Raw genomic sequence first — 24,630 nt, forward strand, 5'->3', positions numbered from 1 at the left:
TTTACTTCTTCCAGCTGTTTGGATTGATTGGGTTCTTTTGGGCTATACCTGTCTCTGTCAACAGCAGACGCAGCCAGCAGTCTCCTCCAAGCCGCTGATCCTTGAAGCATTTCTCTCCATCTATCTGCTCCAAACTGTCTGTCTCTGGTCTCTTCAAACTGCTACACACAGTGTGTGGCCAACACCGCACACACTGCCACACTCTCTGTCTCTTATTTATACCCTCAGAGCCCTAGACCATACCCCTCTCTGTGTTGCCCCTGGGGAAGGCCATTACCAGCTGGCAGAAGCCACGCCCCTCATGGGATAGTTAACAGGTGTGGACAAGCTAAAGCTCAAACTAAAATCCCACACTTGGGATTAGAACAATAGCATATTTATGTAACACAACTGAGTTTGCAAAGAGACCAAAACTTCCATTACAGAAGTATCTCTGTGCCATTCCTAAAACGGGCTGCAGGGTTGGGTCTAAAGTTCTTGGCCAAACAGAGAGAAGACATTCCATTGCAAGTCTCACCGGATTTTAGAAAAATAAAAATAAAAATAATAAAAATAAAAATAAAAATAAAGTACACTATACTAGTTACTCAATGGAACCTCCCTGAAGGCAAATCTCTACTAAGACAACTTCTTACAACCCAGACTTGATAAAGATTGCCTAACTGAAAATTGGTCTCCATTCTCCCAAGGGAAACTGGGAGGCCGATGTTTTCCAGGTAGGGGGTGATCTTAACATTCCAGTTTCCTTTCTGTGGCTGTGCTAAAACACTCTGAGCCTGAAATCAACTTAGAGGAGGTAAAGTTTTCTTTGGCTTTATACTTCTAGGTCACAATCCATCACTGAAGGAAGTCAGGGCAGGAACTCAAACACTCAACCAGGACTTTCAAGTAAAACAAGCAAACAACCATGGAGAACTGCTGCTTGTTGGCTTGCTCAGGTTCCTGCTCAGCTGGTTTCTTTTTAAAAAAATATATTTTATTAATTTATTCATATTACATCTCAATTGTTATCCCATCCCTTGTATCCTCCCATTCCTCCCTCCCTCCCATTTTCCCCTTACTCTCCTCCCCTATGTCTGTGACTGAGGGGGACCTCTTCCCCCTGTATATGCTCATAGGGTATCAAGTCTCTTCTTGGTAGCCTGCTATCCTTCCTCTGAGTGCCACCAGGCCTCCCCATCAAGGGGACATGGTCAAATATGGGGCTAGCCAAGGACAATACATGCAGTAAAATTCGAACCCCTACCCAGATCTAGCCAATGGACAGGGCATTCTCCACAGTTGAGTGGAGAGTGGGGACTGACTTTCACATGAGCTCAGCTGGTTTCTTATACACCTTGGTACCACCTGCCTAGGGATGTTGCTGCCCACAGTGGGCTGGGGCCTCGTATGTCAGTTAACAACTCAGACAACCCCCACACAGATGTACCCACAGGCCAATCTGATCTCTAAGCGCTCTAGGCTGTGGCAAGTGGGCGAAGCCAACTAGGAAACCATGTACAGGACGCTTTTATTGTCAGCTAGACTAATTTAGTGATGTCAGAAGGGATCCTGTGAAAACTGTCATCTGCACATCTAACCAGCAACATGAACCTGTGTTCCTACCAAAGCACCCATATGGCTTAGAATTTGAACTATGAAGCATGAAGTAGCCCAGGCCTTCATATCCTGTCTTGTGGTTCAGACCATCAGGAATTGAACTTCCAACCTGCCTCTTCTTGATCCTTTTTCTCCCTGAAATCTGGTGTGGATGGTCATCTGTATCGAGGCTGCTGCTCTTGCAAAATCAATTAACCCCAAACATAATGCTTAAAAAATATATTTGGTCATTAATTTTGAAAGGACAGTGATAGATGGTTGGGTGACTTCAGCAAAATGTCTGGGCCTCAGTGAAGACACTCACCAAGTGGGGACTCTGAGCATTGTGAACAAACATCACCTTGAGGATGCTTTGCTGACACACTGGTGAATGATGCCGGCTGGTGTCTAGGTCATTGGTGCAAGATGTCAGCTTGCATGCTGCTTGTTGTCTTCTGCACACTGGGCCTCTTGTGAGGTGACAAATGTTCCTGATACAAGTGATAAAATCAGTCTCCAAAGCAATTACCAAGGCAAAAGTACATGGTCTCTTACGACATCTTCTTAGAAGACATGAAGGCCATTTCCAGCCTATTTCATTGGTTACGTGCAAGTAATGAGTTCACCCAGACTTGAAAGAGTAGGTCCAAATCCCCTATCTCTCCTGGAAGAGTACCAAGATCCCACCGAAGAAAACAGGTATATGAAGGACTTGGTATTATTGCCTCTGGAAAAATAATAGTTGCCTGAAGTGATACAGCAGTGTCTTGATGTGGACGTATGTGCGTGTGAGGACAGGTGACCACAGAGGTCGGAGGCATTTGGCCACCCTGGAGCAGGAGGTATAGGTGGTTGTGAGTCACCTGATATGGGTGCTAGGAACTGAAGGTGGGCCCTCTGCAAGGGAAATGAACACTTAATCACCAAATCATCTCATCAGGACACGGACTCTACATCTCCTATCATGCTTGTGTTTGGAACCCCTACTTTCTGACCCCAGAGGGGGAGGAGGATTGAATTGCTTGAAGAACAGAAGACTCAGAACTCTGGGTGTCTCCTAAAACATTACAGATGTAGCCAACAGAAACAAAACTCCCGTGCTAAATGTATGCCAAAACCAACTTGGTCCTGTGAGATTTAAGCTAGGATCTTATCCGTGATGAAAAATAAAATCAGGAGGTTTTAAATATAGTCAAGCACATGATTCCATTTTAATGCAAAATCCCACATGCCCCACTTTGCCTCGAGTTGACTCCATCATCCTGTCTGTATCTCCATGGGAAGTCATTAAGAGATTTATCTTCTGAGTCAGCTTGAACGTGTTGATGTGCTACATACTTACCTGCAAGAACATCTAGTACATTTCAATAAAAATTGCACCAAATTGACAGACATTTCTGCATCAGACCTGTATGGTTTAATGGCTGTTGGTGCCAAGAACTCACTTGTGGGGATAGAGGAGTCCCAAGTGAACAGGGCTACCTGTTCCTGTGTTGGGTTCTGGAAGGGACATGCACTTAAAGTTATCACTCCCACTGTGACCTGACACAGAAGAAATTGTCCACCTGTGTCATGTGATATGCACTAGCGTCATGGTATGCATGTGCACCAAGACTGGGTCCTGAGAATGTTCCTCACCTTGTAGGTAAATAACTGCTATTTTGGAAAAGGATAGATGTTTCTCTTCAGTTCAGTTCTCTTCAGTTACATATTTCCCAAAGTGATACTCTTTTTTTTTCCCTAAGCACAAAAATGTTAATTAAGTTCCTGAATGGCATAAAGCAATCTCTTTGATGTCCTCAGTAATGCTGTGTCTTTGAGTCATAACAAACAAAGCATGTCAATGTTCTGGGCTTGCCCTTTCCACTTCAAATTTGTTCTTTGAAAACCCTGGCTGCTATGAAATATGTCAGTATTCAGAATGAATAGTAAGCATGACAGGGGATGACTAAATGTTTCTAGAATCAAAATTGTGGCTTCTGTTACAAAGAATAGCAACACTGGCATTTGGGAAGAAAAAGAATTCTGAGTAAGTCATTCTTTCTAAGGCCTTAAAATGTAGAAAATGTCAATGAGAGGAGGTACACTGAATTACCCTTCAGATGTTATGCCTGTTTCAATGTACTTGTTTAACCATGAAGAAATAGAAAACACTTCTTGAATTATATTAGAATAGGACACTTATGGTAACAGAGAGACTCCACGCTGTGCAGTGACTCAAACACTCAGATGTGTCTAATAATGCTAAGTCCATGAAAAGGTGCATGTTTGGGATATTGTGTAATGCATACATGCGTCTGTCTGTCTTGTATTTCCTGGCATGCAATTCTTAAAGCCCTTGAAAACTCTGAAGTGATAGTGTCTTTTCCAAGTCGATAGGTTTACTGGGCAAGTAGGAGCCCCTAGGGGCTGTCAGGATGTGCTTGCCCCTGGAAAGGTCAAGGCTTGGTTAAATTGAAGGTCTACATCATCATCAGTGGTCAATGACTTAACCAACCATTCTTAAACAGCAAAGCATATTCCCATACCCCCAAAGACTAAGGTTTAGAGCAGCTGAGACTATGGAGGCATAGAGAGTACAGTGCACCCCAGCGGGGTCGGGGGGGGGGCGCAAAAACACCACCATCCTCCCCGGACCACATATCCCTCATATGTGTCTCTTGGCTCTTGTTTTTTTGTAAGAAACAGAAACCAACATTTCCCTGAATGGCATGGACCACTCCAGGTCATTAATGAAACCCAAGTCTGGAGAGAGAGTGTGTGAGTGCCCCAACTGTCGGCTGCTCAATTAGAAACACAGGAAAAACAACCTGGAGCCAGACAAGTGTCTCTGGAGGAGGCGAGAAATGGTCCTGGGGACTGAGCCCTTCGCCATGGGATAATCTACTGTCTCCAGGAGGAGAGCGCTAGGAAGGAGTTACACCAGATGACGTAAAGTGGCTTCTGCTGGGGAGCTGCTTGATTGCTGGTGAAGAAAATCTCCCGTGCAATTTAGAGTCATAGAAATCAGCTGTGCAGGTTACTGGGGTACGAGAACAGAGGTTTGTAGTCTTTGTTTTGTGGTCTTCCAGGGACTCAGAGGAAAAAAAAGGAAGAAGATGCTGCCATTTATTTATTATTTTTTTTAATTTTCTTTCTTTCTTTCTTTCTTTCTTTCTTTCTTTCTTTCTTTCTTTCTTTCTTTCTTTCTTTCTTTCGTTTTTCAAGACAGGGTTTCTCTGTGTAGCCTTGGCTATCCTGAACTCACTTTGTAGACCAGGCTGGCTTCGAACTCACAGCGATTACCTGCCTCTGCCTAATGAGTGCTGGGATTAAAGGGGTACATCACCACACCCAGCAAATTCTGCCATTTAAATGAGCTGTTTTGTAAGACAGCTCTATTCTAGCAGCCATGACTGGAAAAGAGGACAAGAGAGGCAGGGCACACCTCACTCGGGAACTCCATGGAGAAGACAGCGCTAGACTTGTAGTGTGATGACGGGACCCTTTTCAAAGAGCACTGATCCACTCTGTGTTGTCAGGATTTTGCCTTTTGGTGGTCACAAGTTGTCGTATGATTCATCATTCTGGCTATGTGTGAGTCACCGAAGCAGTCTTGTTAACAAACATCTGTCAGACTCCACCCTTGGCTCAAAATTGTTAGACTTTGATGGAGCCTGGGCAGCTGTTGCTTCTTGTAAAATTTCACAGGAGAGTCCAAGATATTCATGATTTGAAGATAAATCAGTGTGCTTTCATAACTGATACAAAGGAGAAATTACACTAACCTCACTTAAAATAAAATGCTAATTAAAAAAAATTTTTTTTTAGCAGTGGTGCATGCCTGTAATCCCAGCAATCAGGGAGGCAGAGACAGGTGGATCTCTGTGAGCTTGAGGCTAGCCTGATCTACAAAGCTTAGACAGCCAAGGATATACAGAGAATCCCTGTCTTGGGGGGGGGGGTGGGAACCTGCTATGGCTGTGTACTCCAGGGCAGATATACAAGACACAAGGCACTGCCCCAGTGAGGTCCTAATAACCTTCTTCCTTAGACATTCTGCATACTGCATCTTATGAGACATTGAAAACAGGTGTGTGTGTGTGTGTGTGTGTGTGTGTGTGTGTGTGTGTGTGTGTGTGTCTGTGTCTGTGTGTGTGTGTGTGTGTGTGTGTGTGTGTGTGTGTGTAACTGAGGATGAAATTCAAGGTCTTAAACTTGGTAGTTGAGTATCCTGGCAGTGAGCCCCAGCTATCCTTGCAAAATTTTTTTATTTCAAATTTGTATTTAAAGTATGACTCTTTCAGGCACTAATTTTTTTCCTGCTAAGCTGTATGTCTGTCATGCACTTTGTAGAACATCTAGATGCATCTAGGACATCTTCCTGCAAAAATAACGGCATCAACCATGGTGCTGTCTAATACAACTGGCTGTATTATCGTATTTTGCAGACTATAAGATGCATCTGACCATAAGATGCACCCACTTTTTAGAGCATTAAAACAAGAAAAACAGTTAAAAACAGCAATTAGACCATAAGGCACACCCTAATCCCCCCCCCCACACACATACTTTTTGGGAGGAAAAAAAATGCATTTTAAGGTCCAAAAGATACAGTAGCTGCTTTTCTGTTGCTGAAGTGAATGAGTGTGACCAAGGCAATTTATAGAAGAGTTTCTTTCCAGGTGGTTAGGGTCCATGATGGTAGGGCCATCAGGTGGCAGCCATGGTAGCCGGAGCAGCCCTTGAGAGCTCATAACTTAAACCACAAACCGGAATCGGGAAGGGTGCAGTTGAAACTGGACATGGTTTTAAAAACCTGGAAGTCCACCCCAGTGACATACTTCCTCTAGCAAGACCACACCTCCCAAAGCTCCTCAAACAGGACCACATGTTCAAACGTCAGAGACTAATAGGAGAAACCATTTGTTCAAACCACCATACTGACCAAGGACTGCATCAGGAATAGCACTATTCCGAGAAAGAATGGTGATTGTAGGTGAAACAGAGCGCCAGCAGGGACCAATGGAACCATGGTCTGCCTCTAAGGCACTTGTGAGAAAGGACCTTGGTCGTAGAGACACTCCTCTGCAGTAAACCTGAGTGTGCTAATATGTCACATAGTCTTCCACAAACACTGTGACTTTCTCCTGAGCCATGCTGAGTGACAGTCTGGTCCAAGTAACTTACAAGTCTGGGCATAAGATTCTTTGCCATATTTTCCCTTTGAATCCTTCCTTCTCCTTTTCTTTTCTTTTTTAAAATCTAGCTGCTATAGATCGAAGAACCTTCCCAAGGTCAGCTACTACATTATTCCTTTTGGAAGGGGGGGAAAACCAATTAAGATTGCCTTGCTGGGAAAGTTTTCTCTCCAGCAGCTGGCAAGCCAGCGTCTCAGCACTCTCTTCCCCAGCAGTGAGATGAGCCTCCCCAGTGGAGGTCAATGTCAGTACAGGCCAAGAGCCCAGCAGTTGCTTAAGCTTCCTCCTGGGTATATCCAGGGATGGAGTGCTTCTGTCTTCCTCAAACTTCCAGAAGATTCCATGGGGTGGGAAGAAACTGGAAAATACAAGTGGTATTCCTGTGAGGCACAAGTGGAAAGAACTTGAAAGAGGGTTGCAGTACAAGAGGATAGTTGAGGTCACATGCGCCTGAGAAAAAACTAGAGTGTGTCAAGATCTCTAGGCTGCCCAGGGAGTGTAGTCCTATAATCCTGTCCACTCAGAAGTTTGAATCAGGAGGCTCCCAAGGTTAAAGCTTGTCTAGGCAGCAAAGTACGATTGAGGCTAGTCTGGGCCTCAGAGACAGTGAAGTCCTATCTCCAGAAAAAGTGGGATTCTGAAGGCCTGGAGGTGCAGCTCAGTCAGCAGAGGGGTGTTGACTAGCCTGTGTGATGTGCAAACTTCAATCCCCAGTTGTGCACATGTGTGCACACACACACTCACACACATGCACACACTCATGCCTGCACACACACACACACACATGCGCGCGCGTGTGCTCACGCGTACATGCACACAAATACAGTCCCTTCCACTTGAGGCTGTCTTTGTGCTTTCTCTGTCATTTTCTCTGACACCACATTTCCTACAGAATCTTCCTATGTCTCCCCACAGAGGCAGAATATGCTCAGCTCTGCCAACTCTGCTTCTAGATAGAACCCCCACCTCCATCTTTGGGTTTGGCACAGACTGCAAAGTGACTAAAGCCTGCCCTGTTGGGTCTTTCTGAAGGCCCTTTACTCTCTCCACAGTGGCCCCTGGCTTTTGGAAGTAGTGGTGCGATCTCTGTAGCACGGCAGAAACCACCCGAGCCACGGATAAACCAGCAACTTCGTTGTGCTCCTGTTTATTCACAGTGGTTGCCAGAGCACCTAAAGCATTCTGGGAATCTGGGTGGCTTTTGTTTCTCAAACAGCTCCTTAAGGGCGATAGGCAGCAAACAGGCACTGTGTTTTGCCAGGAAAGTCCAATAAGGACAGTGGTGGCTGTTCTCAATTACTGGCACTTCGACAGGACTGTGTGTGTGTGGTTTTTTTTCCCAAAGTCTATCTGCACAGCTAGGCAGCACATGCCAGCAAGGAGGAGATGATAGGCTGAGCTGGTGCCAAAGCAGGACTAGAAAAACAGGCTCACTCAAAGAGAGGTTCTCCATCTCTTGGGTGTTATTTTTTTTTCTCTCTCTCCACGGGCAGAATTTTCTGTTAAGTTATTAACTCTTCAAAGGAAATGAACTGTGGCATCCCTGTCAGATGCCATAGTGGTGGATACAGTAGGTTATCAATAGATGCTTCCTGGAGGAAGGAACCCAGACAAGCATGTGCACTGTAGGAGAACCCAGAGCTGGCAGCCCTGAAGAAAACTTGGCTTGCTGAGTCAGAATGTTGTGTCTTTTTCTCGAATTGGGAGAGGAAAAAAAAAACCCAACAACATCCTGTGCTGGCCCTCATGGTTGCTGAAGTTCAGCACAAGTGTGTTTTGTCACACGGTGTACAGTGGAGAGAGAGGCAATGTGTGTGTGTGTGGGGGGGGGACGCTACCTCTCTTGGAAAGAACCCCCAGGCTATTAGATGGTAAGTTCCGAGGTGCTCTTGAACAAGAAAGGGGTTACCATTGAATGAAACCATCACCCTGGGCCATAATAGAAAAGGAAGTAGTGGGTTGATATTTCATCACTCAATACGAACTAATTCAGTCTTGGGGGCTAGGCCTGCCCTCAGGACATCCAGGCCGTGGTAAGTTTTCTAGGTGGTGAGACAGCGGTGTGCGTGGTGAGACACGGGATAAGCCTGAGAGGGAGAGTCATGGGGAGCCCAGCTGAGGTCAGCGCTGACACCAATTCACCAACGCATACCTCGCCACCTCCTATTTCCAAGCCAACCACACGAGCCCAGATTCTAGCTTCATTTTCTGATGGGCTTTCCCTTTCTTTGTCTCTAGTCCACATGGAACTTAGGCAGAACCTAAGTCGGGAATTTCTCTATAAAAAGCAAATATTAAAATGTGCTGCTTGTAAATCTTACTGCAGAAGTATTGAATGTTCTTAGGGAATAGCATGGAGCTATAACTATATACATGTATATGACAACATCTTATAGTTAATGAATATGCATTACAGTAATGCTGAAGCCGCACAAAAAACACATTTGAAGTAAAATTTTAGCAGCCCCCTCTTGTCTTTCCAGATCACTTCCCCTTGGCAGGGAGGCCCTGTGGGAACACAGGGAAAGGGGATGCAGGCTATCCAGATGAGACCTGATAGGCTGTGGTCAGACAGTGGGAGACGAGGGCCCCACCTGTCAGAGTCTAGGGGAGGGGAATAGGTCAGAAGTTGGAGGGTGGGAACAGAAAGACAAAAGTGAGGGGATTACAATCAGGAGGTAATGTGAATAAATTATAATAAAAATATGGAAATAAAAAAAAAGAAATGACCCTTCAGATTGTTGTATTTAAAGAACAAAAGGGGGCGAATGTTAAATGCAGATTGTGAGGGCTGACAAGTTGGTTCAGCAGTTAGGAACACTGACTACTCTTCCAGAGGTCCTGAGTCCAATCCCCAGCAACCACATAGTGGCTCACGACCATCTGTAATGGGATTGATTCCCTCTTCTGCTGTGTATGAAGACAGAACGCTCTCTCTCTCTCTCTCTCTCTCTCTCTCTCTCTATATATATATATATATATATATATAGAGAGAGAGAGAGAGAGAGAGAGAGAGAGAGCACTTTTTTTTTTCTTAAGCCTCTGCCTATGTGGGATCCTGTACAGTCTGCTGTAGATCAATGTGCCTGCCGGTGCCAGAAGCTGTGTGATTCCCCTGAGATCCACAGCAGCCAAGATTCAGGCTAGTCCTGTGCTGCTGTTCTGTTTGTTTTAAGTATGGCCATTTTCTACTCCGGGCAATTATGACTGTTTACTATGAATTCCTCGGTGCAGGTGTTGTCTTCAACCCTCAGGCTGCAGTGTAGGCTGTCACTTGTCCCAACATCAGCAGTAGGGTCAATGAGTGATAACATCCCCGGAGCCTTTAACATGAAGATGCTCATGTGCAAGGGCAGAGGGGAAAAAGTCATTATGAACTGTTCAGTGGGGGTGAGCAGAGAGAGAATGAAACTGCGAGGTTGTGTTGTCGTAACTGGAGTGGTCATCCAGTGTCATGTCTGTCCTGTAAGGGCACCTGGTTAGGCTAGAGGAGTTTATTTCCACTAGAGGGAAAAGTTGAGAGAAGAGCCAAGAGCGCCCTGCTCCATCCTGCCTTGCCTTCCCTTTGTCCTCAGCATTCCTCCCCTCCTCCCCCTCCTCCCCCTCCTCCCCCTCCTCCCCCTCCTCCCCCTCCTCCCCCTCCTCCCCGTCCCTCTCCTTCTCCTCCTCCTCCTCCTCCCTGCTGTTGCTCTGGGACCCAGGCTGATATCACAGCTTATTCCAACCCTCGTCATTCTTCCGACTGCATGGTCTCAAGCAGAGAAGGACTCTGTCCAGGCTGTTAGGAGGCACGCTGTGAAAGCTGCTAGGGCAGAAGGGAAAGATACAGGAAGAAGGACCCGTGCCTGAAACTGATGAAGCTCCTCTCCCTCCCCGTCCTTCTCACTCTCCTCCTTTGCCTCCTACTCTTGCCCTTTCTTCTTTCCACTCTCCTCTCCTCTGTCTCTCCACTTCATCTTCCGCCTTGTTCTCTTCCCACATCGTCCTTTCTCTCCCCATTTCCTCACTTCCCGTCTCCTCCTCGCTTCATTATCTCTCGATTCCTGCCTCCTTCCCCTCCTCTCGCCTTTCATTCTTCCCTCACGGTTTCCTTCTTTCTTGACTTACCCCCAACATATGTAGCTCTTTCCTCTGCTTGTTGTTACTGGGTCCCTTTTGCAGACAGGTCTTCACAGGTAGGAAGAGGGCTATTAGGCATGCTAGACGGAATCCCCTTTCCTGAGTTAGACCCGTAGATGAGGACTCTAATTGCCTAAATTGGGACTGGAGCCCATTGAGGAACAGATCGTCACGAAGGCCTCTGTCCAGCCCACTTTTTGCAAGGACAGTAGGAGCTCAACAGAGGAAACAGTTGCCTGGCAGGAAAAACAGCTGTTCCTAAAGTGCTCTGGACACACCCAGGTCACACACTATTCAGTCGAGGCTAAATTATGTGCAGACTCCACACCTTCCCAGAAGCAGAAGCAAAATAACTTCTAATAATAACTTGGTCAATTACCTGTGACTCCTTGTGAAGCTTTTAAAGAGTGCCCTGTGTTTCTTGGTGGACAGCCTGCCCTTCGTTACCAGATGTGGCGTTGGCATACTAGGTGCAGCTTAAGTGCCCCCATATGCCACTCGTGTTCTCTTTGCAGGTATCACATCTCTCTGTTCCTCCAAGGGAGTAGCTATGGCTTCCCCTTGGTTGTGGTCAGCACTGAATGAACAGTTCATGCTGATGTCACATCTACCTAAGAAGGATCTACCCAATGTTCCCATTGTTGGCTGTAAGGTCACTATAGTCCTTTTTTAGAAAATCTTGGATTAGACACAAGTGGCCATCCTGGCTTCTTGAGACTGGAAGATGTGCATATCCATTAAGAATGCCTGATGATCTCTTGGTGTCAAATGTGTCCACTGTATCTCCATTGTTGTCCAACTGTCTGAGGAAGTTCCCTGCCCCATTGTGGTCTACCAGAGATGTTTTCTGTCTCTATGACCCTGTCCTTCCTTGAATCTCTCTCTCTCTCTCTCTTTCTTTCTTTATGTATTCAGGAGTCTACACATTTCTATCCAGCACCTTAAAGTCTCTGGAAGAGAAGGACCACATCCACCGCGTCCTGGACAAGATCACAGACACTTTGATCCACCTGATGGCCAAAGCTGGCCTGACTCTGCAGCAGCAGCATCGTCGCCTGGCCCAGCTTCTCCTCATTCTTTCCCACATCCGGCACATGAGGTGAGGCAATCCTGGGTCCCACGGGAGAAATAAAAGATGTTGATCCAACGAACTCTGTCTGACAGCCAAAGCAGGTCAGGCTGCTAAGTAGGCAAAATACCTTTGAAAAAAAATGTCTGACTTAAAAGGCTAAGGGAGGACAGAAGAAGGAGCACAGAACCTGCCTGGGACATTGGGCAAGCCTCAAGGAGGGTGCCCTAGAGGATGGGATGTGTACTGCTGGTTTAAAGCACATGCAATACTTACTGGGTGGTGAGAAGAGGCCAATCAAAGAGTGTCAATGAGCATAAGCCATCTCTCAAGACATCAGGCACATCTTTTATGGTTTTGGCATTACTCTCTACTTACAGGGAATGCCAAATGAAAAAGCCCTGGGCTAAAAACCAAAGAACTCATGCAGAGTCAACATTGATGTACCCATAGCTATCAAAGCCATCTTGCCACCTCCTTGGCCCTTACTCTAACCCAAGCCATCACTAGTAATTTCTGCACTACCTAAAATGTTTCTTAATTTCAGTCTTTTCTATTGCACTTCCTATAAAGCAGCCGGAGTGCTCACTTTGAAATCAAGCACAAGACTGTGACATGTCTCTATTAAATTCTTCCAGTGGTTTGCTGTTCGATGAAAATGTGTCACCCTCTGTTTTGAATATGTTATTCCTCGTGACACAGCCCTTACTGGCTATCTTTCGGGGACTCCTTTATAATTGAAGAAATGCTACAGTGGCTATTTTCAAGTCATTTACACACTCCCACTGCTGGCTGCAGATTGACTGGGTGTCTTTGGAGGGTCTCTGCTGGGCTCACTTATAGCTCTGCAACACAGGTGGGAGGCCGGTATCAAGCTCTAGCCAGGTGGCTCTGTTTTAGGTATGCCATTCTTCTTCTTCTTTTTTTTAACCTTCTCTCTTTTTTTTTATTAATTTATTCTTGTTACATCTCAATGGTTATCCCATCCCTTGTATCCTCCCATGTCATTCTTCTTGTACGCTAGCTTAACGAGGACACATTCTAGCATCAGCAGGGGCACAAGAAAGCCAGGCCAATGGAGCAAGACCATCTTGATACTTTGATTATGTCACGTATACTAATGTTTCATCATCCAATTGTGTCAAGGCACTAAGTCCCAAATCCTAGGGAGTGGACCACAAGAGGTGATCACGCCCAGGGAAAGCGGATCCAGTCCTCCTTGTTCTTCTAGTAGTATCCTAGAGAAGGAAGCGAGACTAGCTCAGAGGGAACATACCACTGCCAAAATGCCTGGCTGAGAAAGCGAGTTTCCCCTTGAAGAAAACAAGATAACTTATATCCTTTGAGGGATATAGAAACCATATGACCTCTGTGAGTATCTTCAGTTGTTGATAGGGCTCCATGACTTCACAAATGCATTATGTGCTTTGCTTATCGGTATTAGCAAGCGATAAATACGAGCCATGGCTGACTGTACCAACAGTGACAATGTATTGCAGAAGGTTTAGCATGGCAGAGGGCTTTGCCATTGTAAAATACAAACGAGAGGTAAATTTCTTACTCAAGGTTTGAGCCCGTCCCTACTCTCTCTGCATAGTTCAAGCACACACCTGGTGCTTATACAAAATACTGTTTTTGTACAGTTTGGCTCCCTGTAGCCAGTCTGAATGATTGAATTCTTGTTTTGTTAGCTTGACCCTAACAATGTGTTAGGGCCATAACATAAATAATTTAATACCAGATTTCACCTGGCTGTAATTGTGGTTCATTAGACTGTAGGAGAAAGATGGTGGCAGAGCCAGAGCACTTACCAGTGCTTTAAAGTAAGGGGAAAAACAAAAGCAAAGTAACACTTCAATGCCATTGATGTTGGATTTAAGTTCTTAATGTGATTTGTGGCACTGCTCAAACCTGGACTTATTACCACCACTGATGTGAGTGTGATGAGGACATTTCTCTTAGTTCTGCCTGTTCATAATTTATACTGCTATAGTCTGTTTTGTTTTATTCTAATTTTGTTATTTTGAGACATGTGCTCACTGTATAGTTGAGGCTAGCCTAGAAAATGCCACATAATTAGGCTAGCCTTGAACTCAAAAGTTTTACCCTACCCCACTTCCAAGCAGTAGGATTGCAGGTGTGCTCCATCACACCCAGGTACATACTCCTTATTTTTAAAAAATTTCAAGCCTTGAAAGAGTTATGGTTTCCTGCCTTTACTGCCTACCTGGCTGAGTGTGCAAAGAGCAACAAGGAAACAAGGAAGAAAGAGAAGTCCTTTGCCTACACCCTTCTCTGCTTTTCTCCCATTTCCTGTTGTGAGCAGCATTTGCTTTTCTGGGTTATGGCAGAAGATGGGTGATGTGCATGGAAACACCTGATCAGCAGGGCTGAGCCATTGCCTCGGGGCAACATTAGGTCTCCTGAGCACAAGAGGTATTTGACGATTCCGTGGAAACGCATTGAGGAAACGAGAACAAACATTCACAGTCTCCAGGACTCCATGGGTCTTAGTTCCAATTAGGAGCAACTCAAAGGCCAGTGGTGGCTGAGAGTCAGTCAGTGCAGGATGAAAAACAGGGTTTCTCTCTGAAGGAAATGAAGGCAGATATCATTTGGTCCTCAGAGAGCCTAGATTGAAAAAAAAAGATTTTATTGATATTATATTATTTCCTGAATATTGTAAGAAGCCACTAAAAAGTTTAGGTGAAGGAGCCCACACAGGACAGAGGAAATGAGAATAAAGGGACATGAGCCCCAGCCTGAAGGGGGTCTCTGAAGCCCCTAAGCCTCTACAAATGTCATCTTAAGATGAATCGTTAATGGATGAAAAGACTGGCTCACGAGTGTCTCTGGGGTGTCCCCTCTTCCCTCCTCCTGGGAACATCAGCCATTCTGGGGTTCAGCTGTGGTCTAACTGGCCTCCCTCTGTGTCCCCTCTCCTCCAGTAACAAAGGCATGGAGCATCTCTACAACATGAAGTGTAAGAACGTTGTGCCCCTCTACGACCTGCTGCTGGAGATGCTGGATGCTCACCGCCTCCATGCCCCGACCAGCCGCGTGGGAGGCTCCCCAGAGGAACCCAGCCAGAGCCAGCTGGTCACCACCAACTCCAACTCCACTTCAGCACATTCCTTACAAACCTACTACATGCCTGCAGAAGCTGAGGGGTTCCCCAACACGATCTGAGAGCTCCCGGGCTACCACCACCACCCCCATACGCCCCACCCCCACCCCACGGTTCTGAGGATCCCCGAAGCATTTTACCCATGTCATGTATCACTTTCGCAGAATTCTGTCTCCTGCAGTATACTCTGGCATGCATCCACCACCAGCGGCTTTTTAGTATGAGTGGCGGTTCATTTGCTTGCTCAGCTCTTAGCGGCACGTCTTCTGTTGGGAACAGCCAAAAAGGATTCCGGGGCTAAATCTTGGCAACAGCTCTCTTTCCCCACCCCCCTTCCTGCATCACTAAGTGTGAGGATTCCTATAGTTTTCACGACAGAATTGAGATTACTGCAACAAAGCTACTTGTTGAGACCCAATCCTAGAGAGTAATCATTTCATCTCTGATTAGCACTTTGTAATGGCTCCAAGAGTAAGCCTCGGCAAAGACTATGAAGTGGCTCTTTTCATTGAGGCCATAGGGAAAGCTATCTCATGGGTTCCTGACTGTACCCCTCTTGTATTCCTATAGTAACACGTGACTTCATCAAAAGGAAATCTTGAGCCCCTGTAGGAATGCAGGATGCACACCGGAAAGGAAGATTCCACATACTTGTCAAGACCATGTCAACTTAACACAGTGCACATCCTGGCTTCTAAAGCGTCAACTGCTGAGCACTATGAACAAGCCATGGGTTCTAGAAAATTCTTACTCCTCATGACTTGTCAACTTCAAGTTAACATATGAATTACTTTCCTTCGTGAGGGCTGCATGGTGTTTTGATTTTATTTGATTTTCATTTTATAACAGCTGTCCGCCTCTGGGGCTTGCAGTAAAGGAAACTTGGGAATCTGTGCTGGTGAATCAAGCATTCTTCCCCATTGTGGATAGGCCTGACTTGTTCCCACATAGAGCAACCAAAGGCAGTCACATGAAGCCTGCACCCTGGCGATACCTTTTGATTTGCTTAGTTTCTTGCGGGGGTAAGGTGGAGTGCAAATAATAACTGTGTAGTGACTGTGACTCATGAGTGTCCGAAAAAAGAGGAAAGTAAGGGAGAAGAAGCAGGAGAAAGCAAGAGAAACGCGCAGGCTGCAGGCAGCGGCTTCCCAGGGATGCATTTCACAGCCTCACAGCCCCACAATTCACAATGGGACTGACCTGGGACAGCCACTGGCTGCTTATGTTTATATTTCAGCTGTAAGCCTGATTGGAAGAGGTAACAGTAGATGCCTGGGCTCCTGGAACACCTCTAAGGAGCTCAGGGGAAGTCATGGGGGCTATGGCTTAGAGCACTCATGACATAAGCCGCTGAGGAGTTGTTTAGACTAGAGTGTCCTAGACTCTTCAGAACTTATCCGAAAAGCAGCTGGTGTGGCCTTGGGGAGAAAAGTTTTGCACCAGCCCTCCGAGCCTGCCACCCCCATGGCTCATATTCTTAAATTTCATAAGCCAGAGAATGAGAGCAAGATTGGCCCATGAGCATCCTTTGCACCAAGGGGACAAAAAGAAAGGCGTACCCTAGCCACAGCCACCCAAGGCCTCTGGGTTCTTGGCCTCTCTAGTGCAACTAAGGATTACTTCCTTTTCTTCACCAAAATGAAAGTTCAGTTTCCCTCCCTGACTTCATGGTCTACAATTTGAACTCCATTGAGATGTGATGTGTTAGGCAACAACCCAGGTGAATAGCTAGGCTTCTCTTGGTCTGTCCTATTTGGAGTGGTGGGTTCCATTAATTTCTGGTCTCCCAGTTAAGTGACTACCAAAGAACTGGGAAGCTGGGTGGGCCAATTTATTTTCCTTCTTCTTTTTTAATTTCTCATGTTTGTGCATCCAATTCTGGGACACTTTTATGTATCTGCTTTAGGAATATGTTTAAGAACATAATTCTTTTGTTTGTGTTTGTTTAAGAAGCACCTTATATAGTATAATATATATTTTTTTGAAATTGAATTGCTTGTTTATCAGACAATTGAATGTAATAGTTCTGTTCTGAGTTTTAATTTGACTGGGTTAATATTACAAAAACCAAGGGAAAAAATATTTAGGTTTTTTGTAGACTTTTCAAGCTACCGAGTCATGTATGCAGTTACTAATGCCTACAGCCTGGTGATTTTCATTTATATGAAGATCACATTTCATATCAACTTTTATATCCACAGTAGACAAAATAGCACTAATCCATAAGCCTATTGTTGGATGTTGAATGATAGACACTCTTATGTAGCAGAGATTATGCCTGATAAGGAAAATTATTCAGGGCAGCTAATTTTGCTTTTACCAAAATATCAGTAGTAATATTTTTGGACAGTAGCTAATGGGTCAGTGGGTTCTTTTTAATGTTTATACTGAGATTTTCTTTTACAAAAATAATAAAAAAACAAAAATATAAAAAAAACTTCTAGGACTTTAGATGATATAATACCAGCTAAATCCAAACAATACTCTAGTGGAAGGTTTTACATTATCCATCTACTGTGTTTGTATTCATGTTATGACAATGCATTTGAAATGGGCAGAGAACACCGGACAGCTGAACTGTTAGCCCAAGAGTTTCAAACAACGTTTGGAAGTCTCTTTTTACCCTTATCTGAAGTGCCAATTTTGAGCAGCTGACATATTTCAGCTGCTGTTGTGTTGGGGTGTTGATGTCAGAAAGCCAAACCTGTAACTTCCCCTCACACGAAGGCAATTTAAAATCTGGATGTCATGATCTACCTAGAGAGTCAGGATGAGGTAGGTAGATCTAGGAATAAAGGGGGGAATGGGAATTAAAAGTGTAGAATTATTCTGGCACCTTGAATATGCCCCAGGTTTCAGAATTTCACTTCTGTCTGCACTGTAATAGAACACCACCTAGCTCCTTTGGCAGCCATTTCCAAAATGGTGGCTTGCTTCCTGAGGGAGAGTGTGATGGCGGCAGTGAAATCCAAAGAATAATCCATCAAGGGGTCAGCCTGAGTTACTTTTAGCTGTTGCTCATCTTGCTGATTTGATTCTTGTCATCCGAAGAGAAGATCCTATCAATGTAGGTGACAAAAATCCAGTCCCCAAGGAAGTGCTATTCTTGATAGATTTCCCTGGTTAACATTGCAGATATGTTTTTTCATGCCATATCTTATGCCTTTGGGGGCTGAACAAGTGAGTGACTTACTGATAATTTCCTTTTAATCACATTGTGGCGTCCACACTTCGAAGTCTTATACATTGAAAGGTCACCAACTCCAGCCATTGGTTGGGAGTTACCGTATCCCTGCATGAAGCCGATTACAAATCTCTTTTCATTCGTACTTTACAACTCTGAGATGTATCGTGGATTGTGAGGATGATCATTAGGACCATAGTAATGTCGAATATTCACAGTCAGATCTGCTTGGGGAAGCTAAGTCCTTTCAAGGCAAATAGAGTCAGTAGCGCACGAGGCAACTATGATTCTCTTTGGTGCAAGTCTTGGGAGGCTGAACCAGCTGACATTGCGCACTTCCTAGATTAACTCCATGAAAATGTATTCTCTTTCAACTGGAGCAAACAAATTTAACTGTGGTCCCAAATATCCATCTTTTCATTAGTGTGAGTATGCTCTGTGTCCAGCCTCATGTCTTTTCCATTTAAATTAAAGTGTGGTCTCTTTTAAAGCCCTTTAAGCTTGTTTTCTAAGTGATTGCTGTTTCAATTATGGCACTTCAATTTTGCACTGTCTTTCGGAGATGTAAGAGAAATTTCTATTTGCTTTTTTTCCCCCCTTCTTTCCTTAGCATCCAAATGTGCCTGAACTTTTAAAATATGTAAATGCTGCCATGTTCCAAATCCATCTTTAGTGTCTTTGTACAGAGCTGTGCACCCTGGAAATAACATACAGTCCCATGGAGGAGGTGCCTACGACGTGGACCCCTTTGCATTCACAAAGAGGTCATTGGTCATAGAGACTTGAATTAATAAGTGACATTACACCAGTTTATGTTCTTTCACAGCTTATAAACAATGCTTTTTGTGCACTACATATTCTTCAGTGTAGAGCTCTTGTTCTCCGAGGAAAGGCACAGATGCCCGATTGTGTTTGGCGGATTACTGCACTCTTCTGATGCATACGACTATTGACATGATCCCGTTTTGTCGCAGCTTTGCTTTGTTTAATGAAACACACTTGTATGCCTCTTTTGCACCTTGAAACAGTGAAGAATCCAGCGGGATGCTCAAGCACCTGGAAACCATCTTCCCAACATATTTGATGTTCAAATAAAAATAAACTAAAGGCAACAGATTTTGTCTGGTTTTGTTTTGTTTTGTTTTGCTTTAATGCTCTGTTTCTTGTTAATGGCTCATTGCTGGCCACATAAAAGTAAAGAGACTCAAGGATCTGGTAGAGATCACGGTGAGTCTAAATGCCGAGTCCTCCCCACTTACCTGGCACTGAGTTAAGAGGTCAGGATACTGATGTTAGAGTGACGCAGCCTCCGTCTGAATCTCCATAGTGAGCAAGTTTTTGAATCGTTGTCAGTTCATCAACACTTCGTTTGCATGGGATGGCTGTGAGGATCATGTGACACACTCATTTAAAGAAAACGTCAGAGAAATTATTGCAAGTGTGTAAATACATGGGTGCATGTTCTGGCACAGAAATAATTAGTTCAAAAAATCTCTCCCCCACTGTGAAGGCATATCAAGGTGACTGATCCACCCCAGCCCGGGTTGCCATTTTATGATTCCCTTTCCTTCTCAGAGCTACCAGCAAGATCCCTTTTACAGGCCACCTCTATGGTTTAACTGATGAGCGGGGCGAAGGGATTGCAACACCATGTACGCTCTGAAGCTAGCTTGCCTAATTGAACCCTTTAAATTTTTTTTAAATTTAATTAATTAATTCAGATTACATCTCAATTGTTATCCCATCACCTGTATCCTCCCATTCCTCCCCCAGGAGGCTTTCACCCTATTCCCCTCCCCAGGTCTAAGATGAAGAGGGATCTCCCCCACCACTATGTGGTCATAGGCTATCAAGTCTCATCTTGGTAGGCTGCTTATTCTTTCTTTGAGTGCCACCAGGCCTCCTCACTAAGGGGAGGTGGCCAACTATGGGGCACCAGAGTTCATGTCAGAGTCAGTCTCCGCTCTCCACATAATTGTGGAGAATGTCTTGTCCATTGGCTAGATCAGAGTAGGGGTTAGATGTTTACTACTTTTATTGTCCTTGGTTAGTGCAATAGTTTGAGCAGTTCCCTGGGCCCTGATCCACCCGTCAAGACGTTCTTCTTGTAGGTTTCTAGGACCTCAGGATATGCAATCAAATCCTTATTAATTGAACCCTTACTCTTCCACTTGACATGTGACCCTGAGCAGTTAAATTGTGTTCCCCGGTTTCTTGACTTGTAAAGTATGGAGCCCTGCACTTTGCATTGCTACAGCAAAATACTTGAGACCAAGGAACGAACAAAGTAAAGTTTACTTAGCTCACAGTTCTGAAGGCTGAGAATGTAAACAGTGCGGTAAAGCTGAGACAAAAGTGTCATGGCGGATGAGGTCATAGTAGGAGTGAGGGCAAGAAGGACCACACGGTGAGCCAGAGAACCAGAGAGCTTGGAGAGGCCAATCTGGCATCTTTATAGTAATCTTCCTGCTGGAGAACTAACTGGAATAAGTTAGCTATAAGGCTATTACGAGGATAAGATCTCTTGCCACTGCCCTGTTTTGAGTCTTCGGCTGTCTGTGGCACAGTCCAGTCTTCTAATGGAGTATGTGGAGGGGGAAGCGCCTGGATTGAGGGTTGCATCAGCTCACACAGTGCCTCAGAACCAACTCCCACGATAGCTTCTTAGGGTTTGAGGACTCACTTACACTCAGGATCGCCATGTTTAGATTTGATTTTCTGAGAATTCAGAATGTACAACCAGGGCGAGGCAACAGTTCCATATTTTTCATGATTTGGTTCATGTGTGTTAGGTAAGGAATGACTTTCAAGTTCATGTCTGTGATGACTTCCAACGGAGAACGAGAGAACGAGTGGTTACTACAGAATGAGTAGAGAGAAGCGCAAAGGATGGTGTCCATTCACGGTAAAGATCCTCTGATGGAACCACCTACAGGTTGCCTTGGACACCTGATGGAAGCGAAGGGTGGGGAAAATTCCCTGTCCTAGGAGGCACTTTGCATGGAACAGTCAGCAACTAAGCAAAACACACTGGGAAAAAATGTTTTTTCTCACACTGGAAACACATTCAATCTTTTTTTCTACCTGAGAATAAAATAATGCACACTTCCCTACACTGAGGCTCATGGCGTGCATCAGTTTGCTTCACTCCCTATTTCCTGGTCCTCTTTACAGCTTTCTCCTGACAATAAAAATGCAGTTATCCAGCCAGGCATGGTGACACACACCTTTAATCCCAGCACTCAAGAGGCAGAGGCAAGCAGATCGCTATGAGTTCGAGGCCAGCCTGGTCTACAATAGTGAGTCCAGGACAACCATGGCTACACAGAGGAAACCTTGTTTCAAAAAACCTAAACAAACAAACAAAACACAACAAAACAAAAACCCAAAATACAGTTATCCTTATTTTGTAGGTGAGAAAACTGAAGCTTAACATGTGATTTTCCCATAGTCACAGACCTAGTGAATGGCAAACGTGGGCTGGCTCTTCCTGCATTTAACACCTACATAACAGGAAGTGCCTGCCCCTCTTTGAGCTCCCCAGCAGCTACTGAAAGAGTACCCATGCACTATGGATTGTGTATTTATACAGGCTTTTACATTTATGAGTATAGTATAAGGAAAACATCAAATAACTCTGAAGGCGAAACATAATTCTTCCCCTAAAATGTGCCACTGTGGGCAGGAGGCTAAATGCTGTGTCCTCGGCATGCTGAAGAGATGGCTACCTGTGTCCTGATGGCCCTTGCATAGGAAAGCTTGAGAAGTGAAATGCTTCCCCTTGCGTTTAGGGTGCCAGCACTTTTGGATTCAGATGTTGTCCCTGGCTACCTACCTGCCTACCCTCAAACAGCTCTTTCCTCTGGTCCAGTGCATCAGAAGGAACTGTTTCCAGCCAATATCCCAGCCTGTGAAGGCTACGGGTTCAGCCTTCATGCCACACCAGTGTCTGTCTTAGAATCTGACCATCCCAGGGCAAGGTTTGGTGCCTCTGTCTAAGCCTCCCTCCTCTTATGTGCTGGCTCAGGATTCAGCCATAGATAAGGCACTGGGCATCTGTGTAGCACTTTACAAGACAGTCCCTTTCATCCTAGGTAGGTGACTACAAAGAAAGAAGATGAAGGAAAAGGAGTATTTGGGAAAGAAAGAAAGAAAGAAAGAAAGAAAGAAAGAAAGAAAGAAAGAAAAAAGTTGCTTTTCTTATGGATGAAAGTGGGGATGAGAGCATCCCAGCCAGGCTGGGAGTAAAGAAAGCAGCACCGAGGGTCCAGCCCTTCACAAAGTGATAACCATCTTCACACTGCAGGACAGAAAGACATCCACACACTGCAGGACAGATAGACACACACACACACACACACACACACTGCAAGATAGACAGGCATCTACATACTGCAGGACAGACAGACATTCACACTCTACAGGATAGACAGACATACACACTCTGTAGGACAGACAGACATACACACACTTCAGGATAGACAGACACACACACACTGCATGACAGACAGACATACACACACTGCAGGACAGACATACATACACACTCTACAGGACAGACAGATATGCACACTCTATAGGACAGACAGATATGCACACTCTGTAGGACAGACATACATACACACTCTATAGGACAGACAGACACATCCACACTGCAAGACAGCCAGACACACACACACACTGCAAGACAGACAGACATACACACACTGCAGGACAGACAGGGATCTGGAGACTGTGTAAATACACTGCACACTCTTAGGCCTCTCTTCCATACGCCAACCTGTCATCAGCTGCCTTTTCATTGAGATGTCAATGACTCTGGGCATAGCCAGTGAAAGGTTTGTGAGCTGGTAAATGTTTTTATGGGCTGATGGAGTTCTCAAATTAGATTCAGACTCAGTGGAGTCGAAAGCTGTAAAATGCCTGGAGTTTTTCCATGTTTACAAGCAAGAAGAACATGATTGAACAAGTAGGGCCTCAGACCACAGGCTGGTGGGAAGGAGGACAGGCAAATGCACGCTGTCAGCTGCAGGCCAGCAGGGCAGCAAGGGCTGGGTCACTCTGCAGGGAGATCTTTCCTCTGGGATGCCTGGAGTAGATCAGTCTCTGATGCTCAGTCCTAATTGGGGAAGCTTTTCCTTTAAATGGAGGGGAAAAGTGGAGTGTGAAATGGAGAGTCTATTTTTTAAAATTCTCTCTCTCTCTCCTCTTTCTCTCTCTCTCTTTCCCTCTCTCTGTCCCTCCATCCCCTCTCTCTGTGTATAGATAGGGGTATGGAAGTACACATGTGTGCATACGGTGCACCTACAGTGTGTCTCAGTATGTGCTTGTGGAGGTCAAAGGTCAAATTTGGGTGTCATTCCCCATGATGACCAACCACCTTGGTTTTTTTTTAATTAAACATTATTTTTACATATACAATTATATTATTACACATATATACAATAAACTACATATAGCAAGAAGAACCATGACACAATCAGGAATTATATAAATGTTACATTCTTAGTGTTTTGGTTATTTGTATTTGACAACCTTGAAGAAAACATCTTTCCTATCTTAATGCATCTAAAATTCTGAACGTAAATCAATCTCCATCACATCTTGTCATTATCAACTTAAAATATCTATCAGGACCTAAAAACATCTTAACCCTAAACAACTAAAGCTTCATTGTAATATTAAGCTATCTGGTCTTCAACTCCATCAGAGACTTGAGAAGGAATAAACTTGATTACCTGAGTATGCTGGGAGCGTAGGTTAGTAACTTTCCAAATGAGAAGATAACAGAGACAGTTTTCTACCTTAAGAGTCACCCAAAACTCTCTATAACATTGGAGTATTTTCTTCAGCCTTCTGCCCCAATATCTCTGACAGACATATCTGTGAGACAGGAACTATTGAAGACTTACCTACCCTGTCTTGACCGAGTTTGGCCATCGACTTTGCCTGCATCCAAGCTTGCTCTTTTTTTGGGCAGAATTCTGTTTCTGGTAGAAATGAGGACATTTTGCCTAGTGGCTTGTTTGCCACATTTGAGGTCATCTCCATAAGGAGGTTCTTTGATGCTCATCATCCTCTTTGAGGTAGGCTCGGTATTCCCAGGAATTAACCTGTCTCATTGTCAGTGAATCTTTAAATTAATAAAAAGATTTTAAAATGCCACATTCTGCATGTCAATGAGGTTTTTGAAGACCTTATCTAACTATCCTACCTTATCTTTCTACAGAATCATATCTATCTGCTGCAGGTAAGATGTATTATATTCTTGTGATAAAAGTAGACTAATAATGGACATTACATTGATTTGATCAACTAACTTGTATAACTTATTTATCCTAAACAGCCTGCAGTAGCACTTTCAAAGCATTGG

At 44.6% G+C, this 24,630-nt stretch overlaps 1 protein-coding gene across 6 annotated transcripts in view; it reads left to right on the top strand.

Moving 5' to 3' along the window:
- Positions 1-19,112, top strand: part of ESR1 (estrogen receptor 1) — a 366,771-nt gene extending 347,659 nt beyond the window's left edge. For all 6 annotated transcript variants that reach the window (XM_084775860.1, XM_084775859.1, XM_084775858.1 and 3 more), the window contains 2 exons: positions 11,793-11,976; positions 14,895-19,112. In XM_084775860.1, coding sequence (XP_084631986.1) covers positions 11,793-11,976; positions 14,895-15,135 — 425 coding nt within the window. In that variant the 3' untranslated portion in view covers positions 15,136-19,112. The remainder of the gene's footprint in view (positions 1-11,792; positions 11,977-14,894) is intronic.
- The last annotated feature ends 5,518 nt before the right edge of the window (positions 19,113-24,630 follow it).

The sequence above is a fragment of the Acomys minous genome, assembly GCF_964271855.1.
Source record: "Acomys minous genome assembly, chromosome: 3".
NCBI classification, from domain to species: Eukaryota; Metazoa; Chordata; class Mammalia; order Rodentia; family Muridae; genus Acomys; species Acomys minous.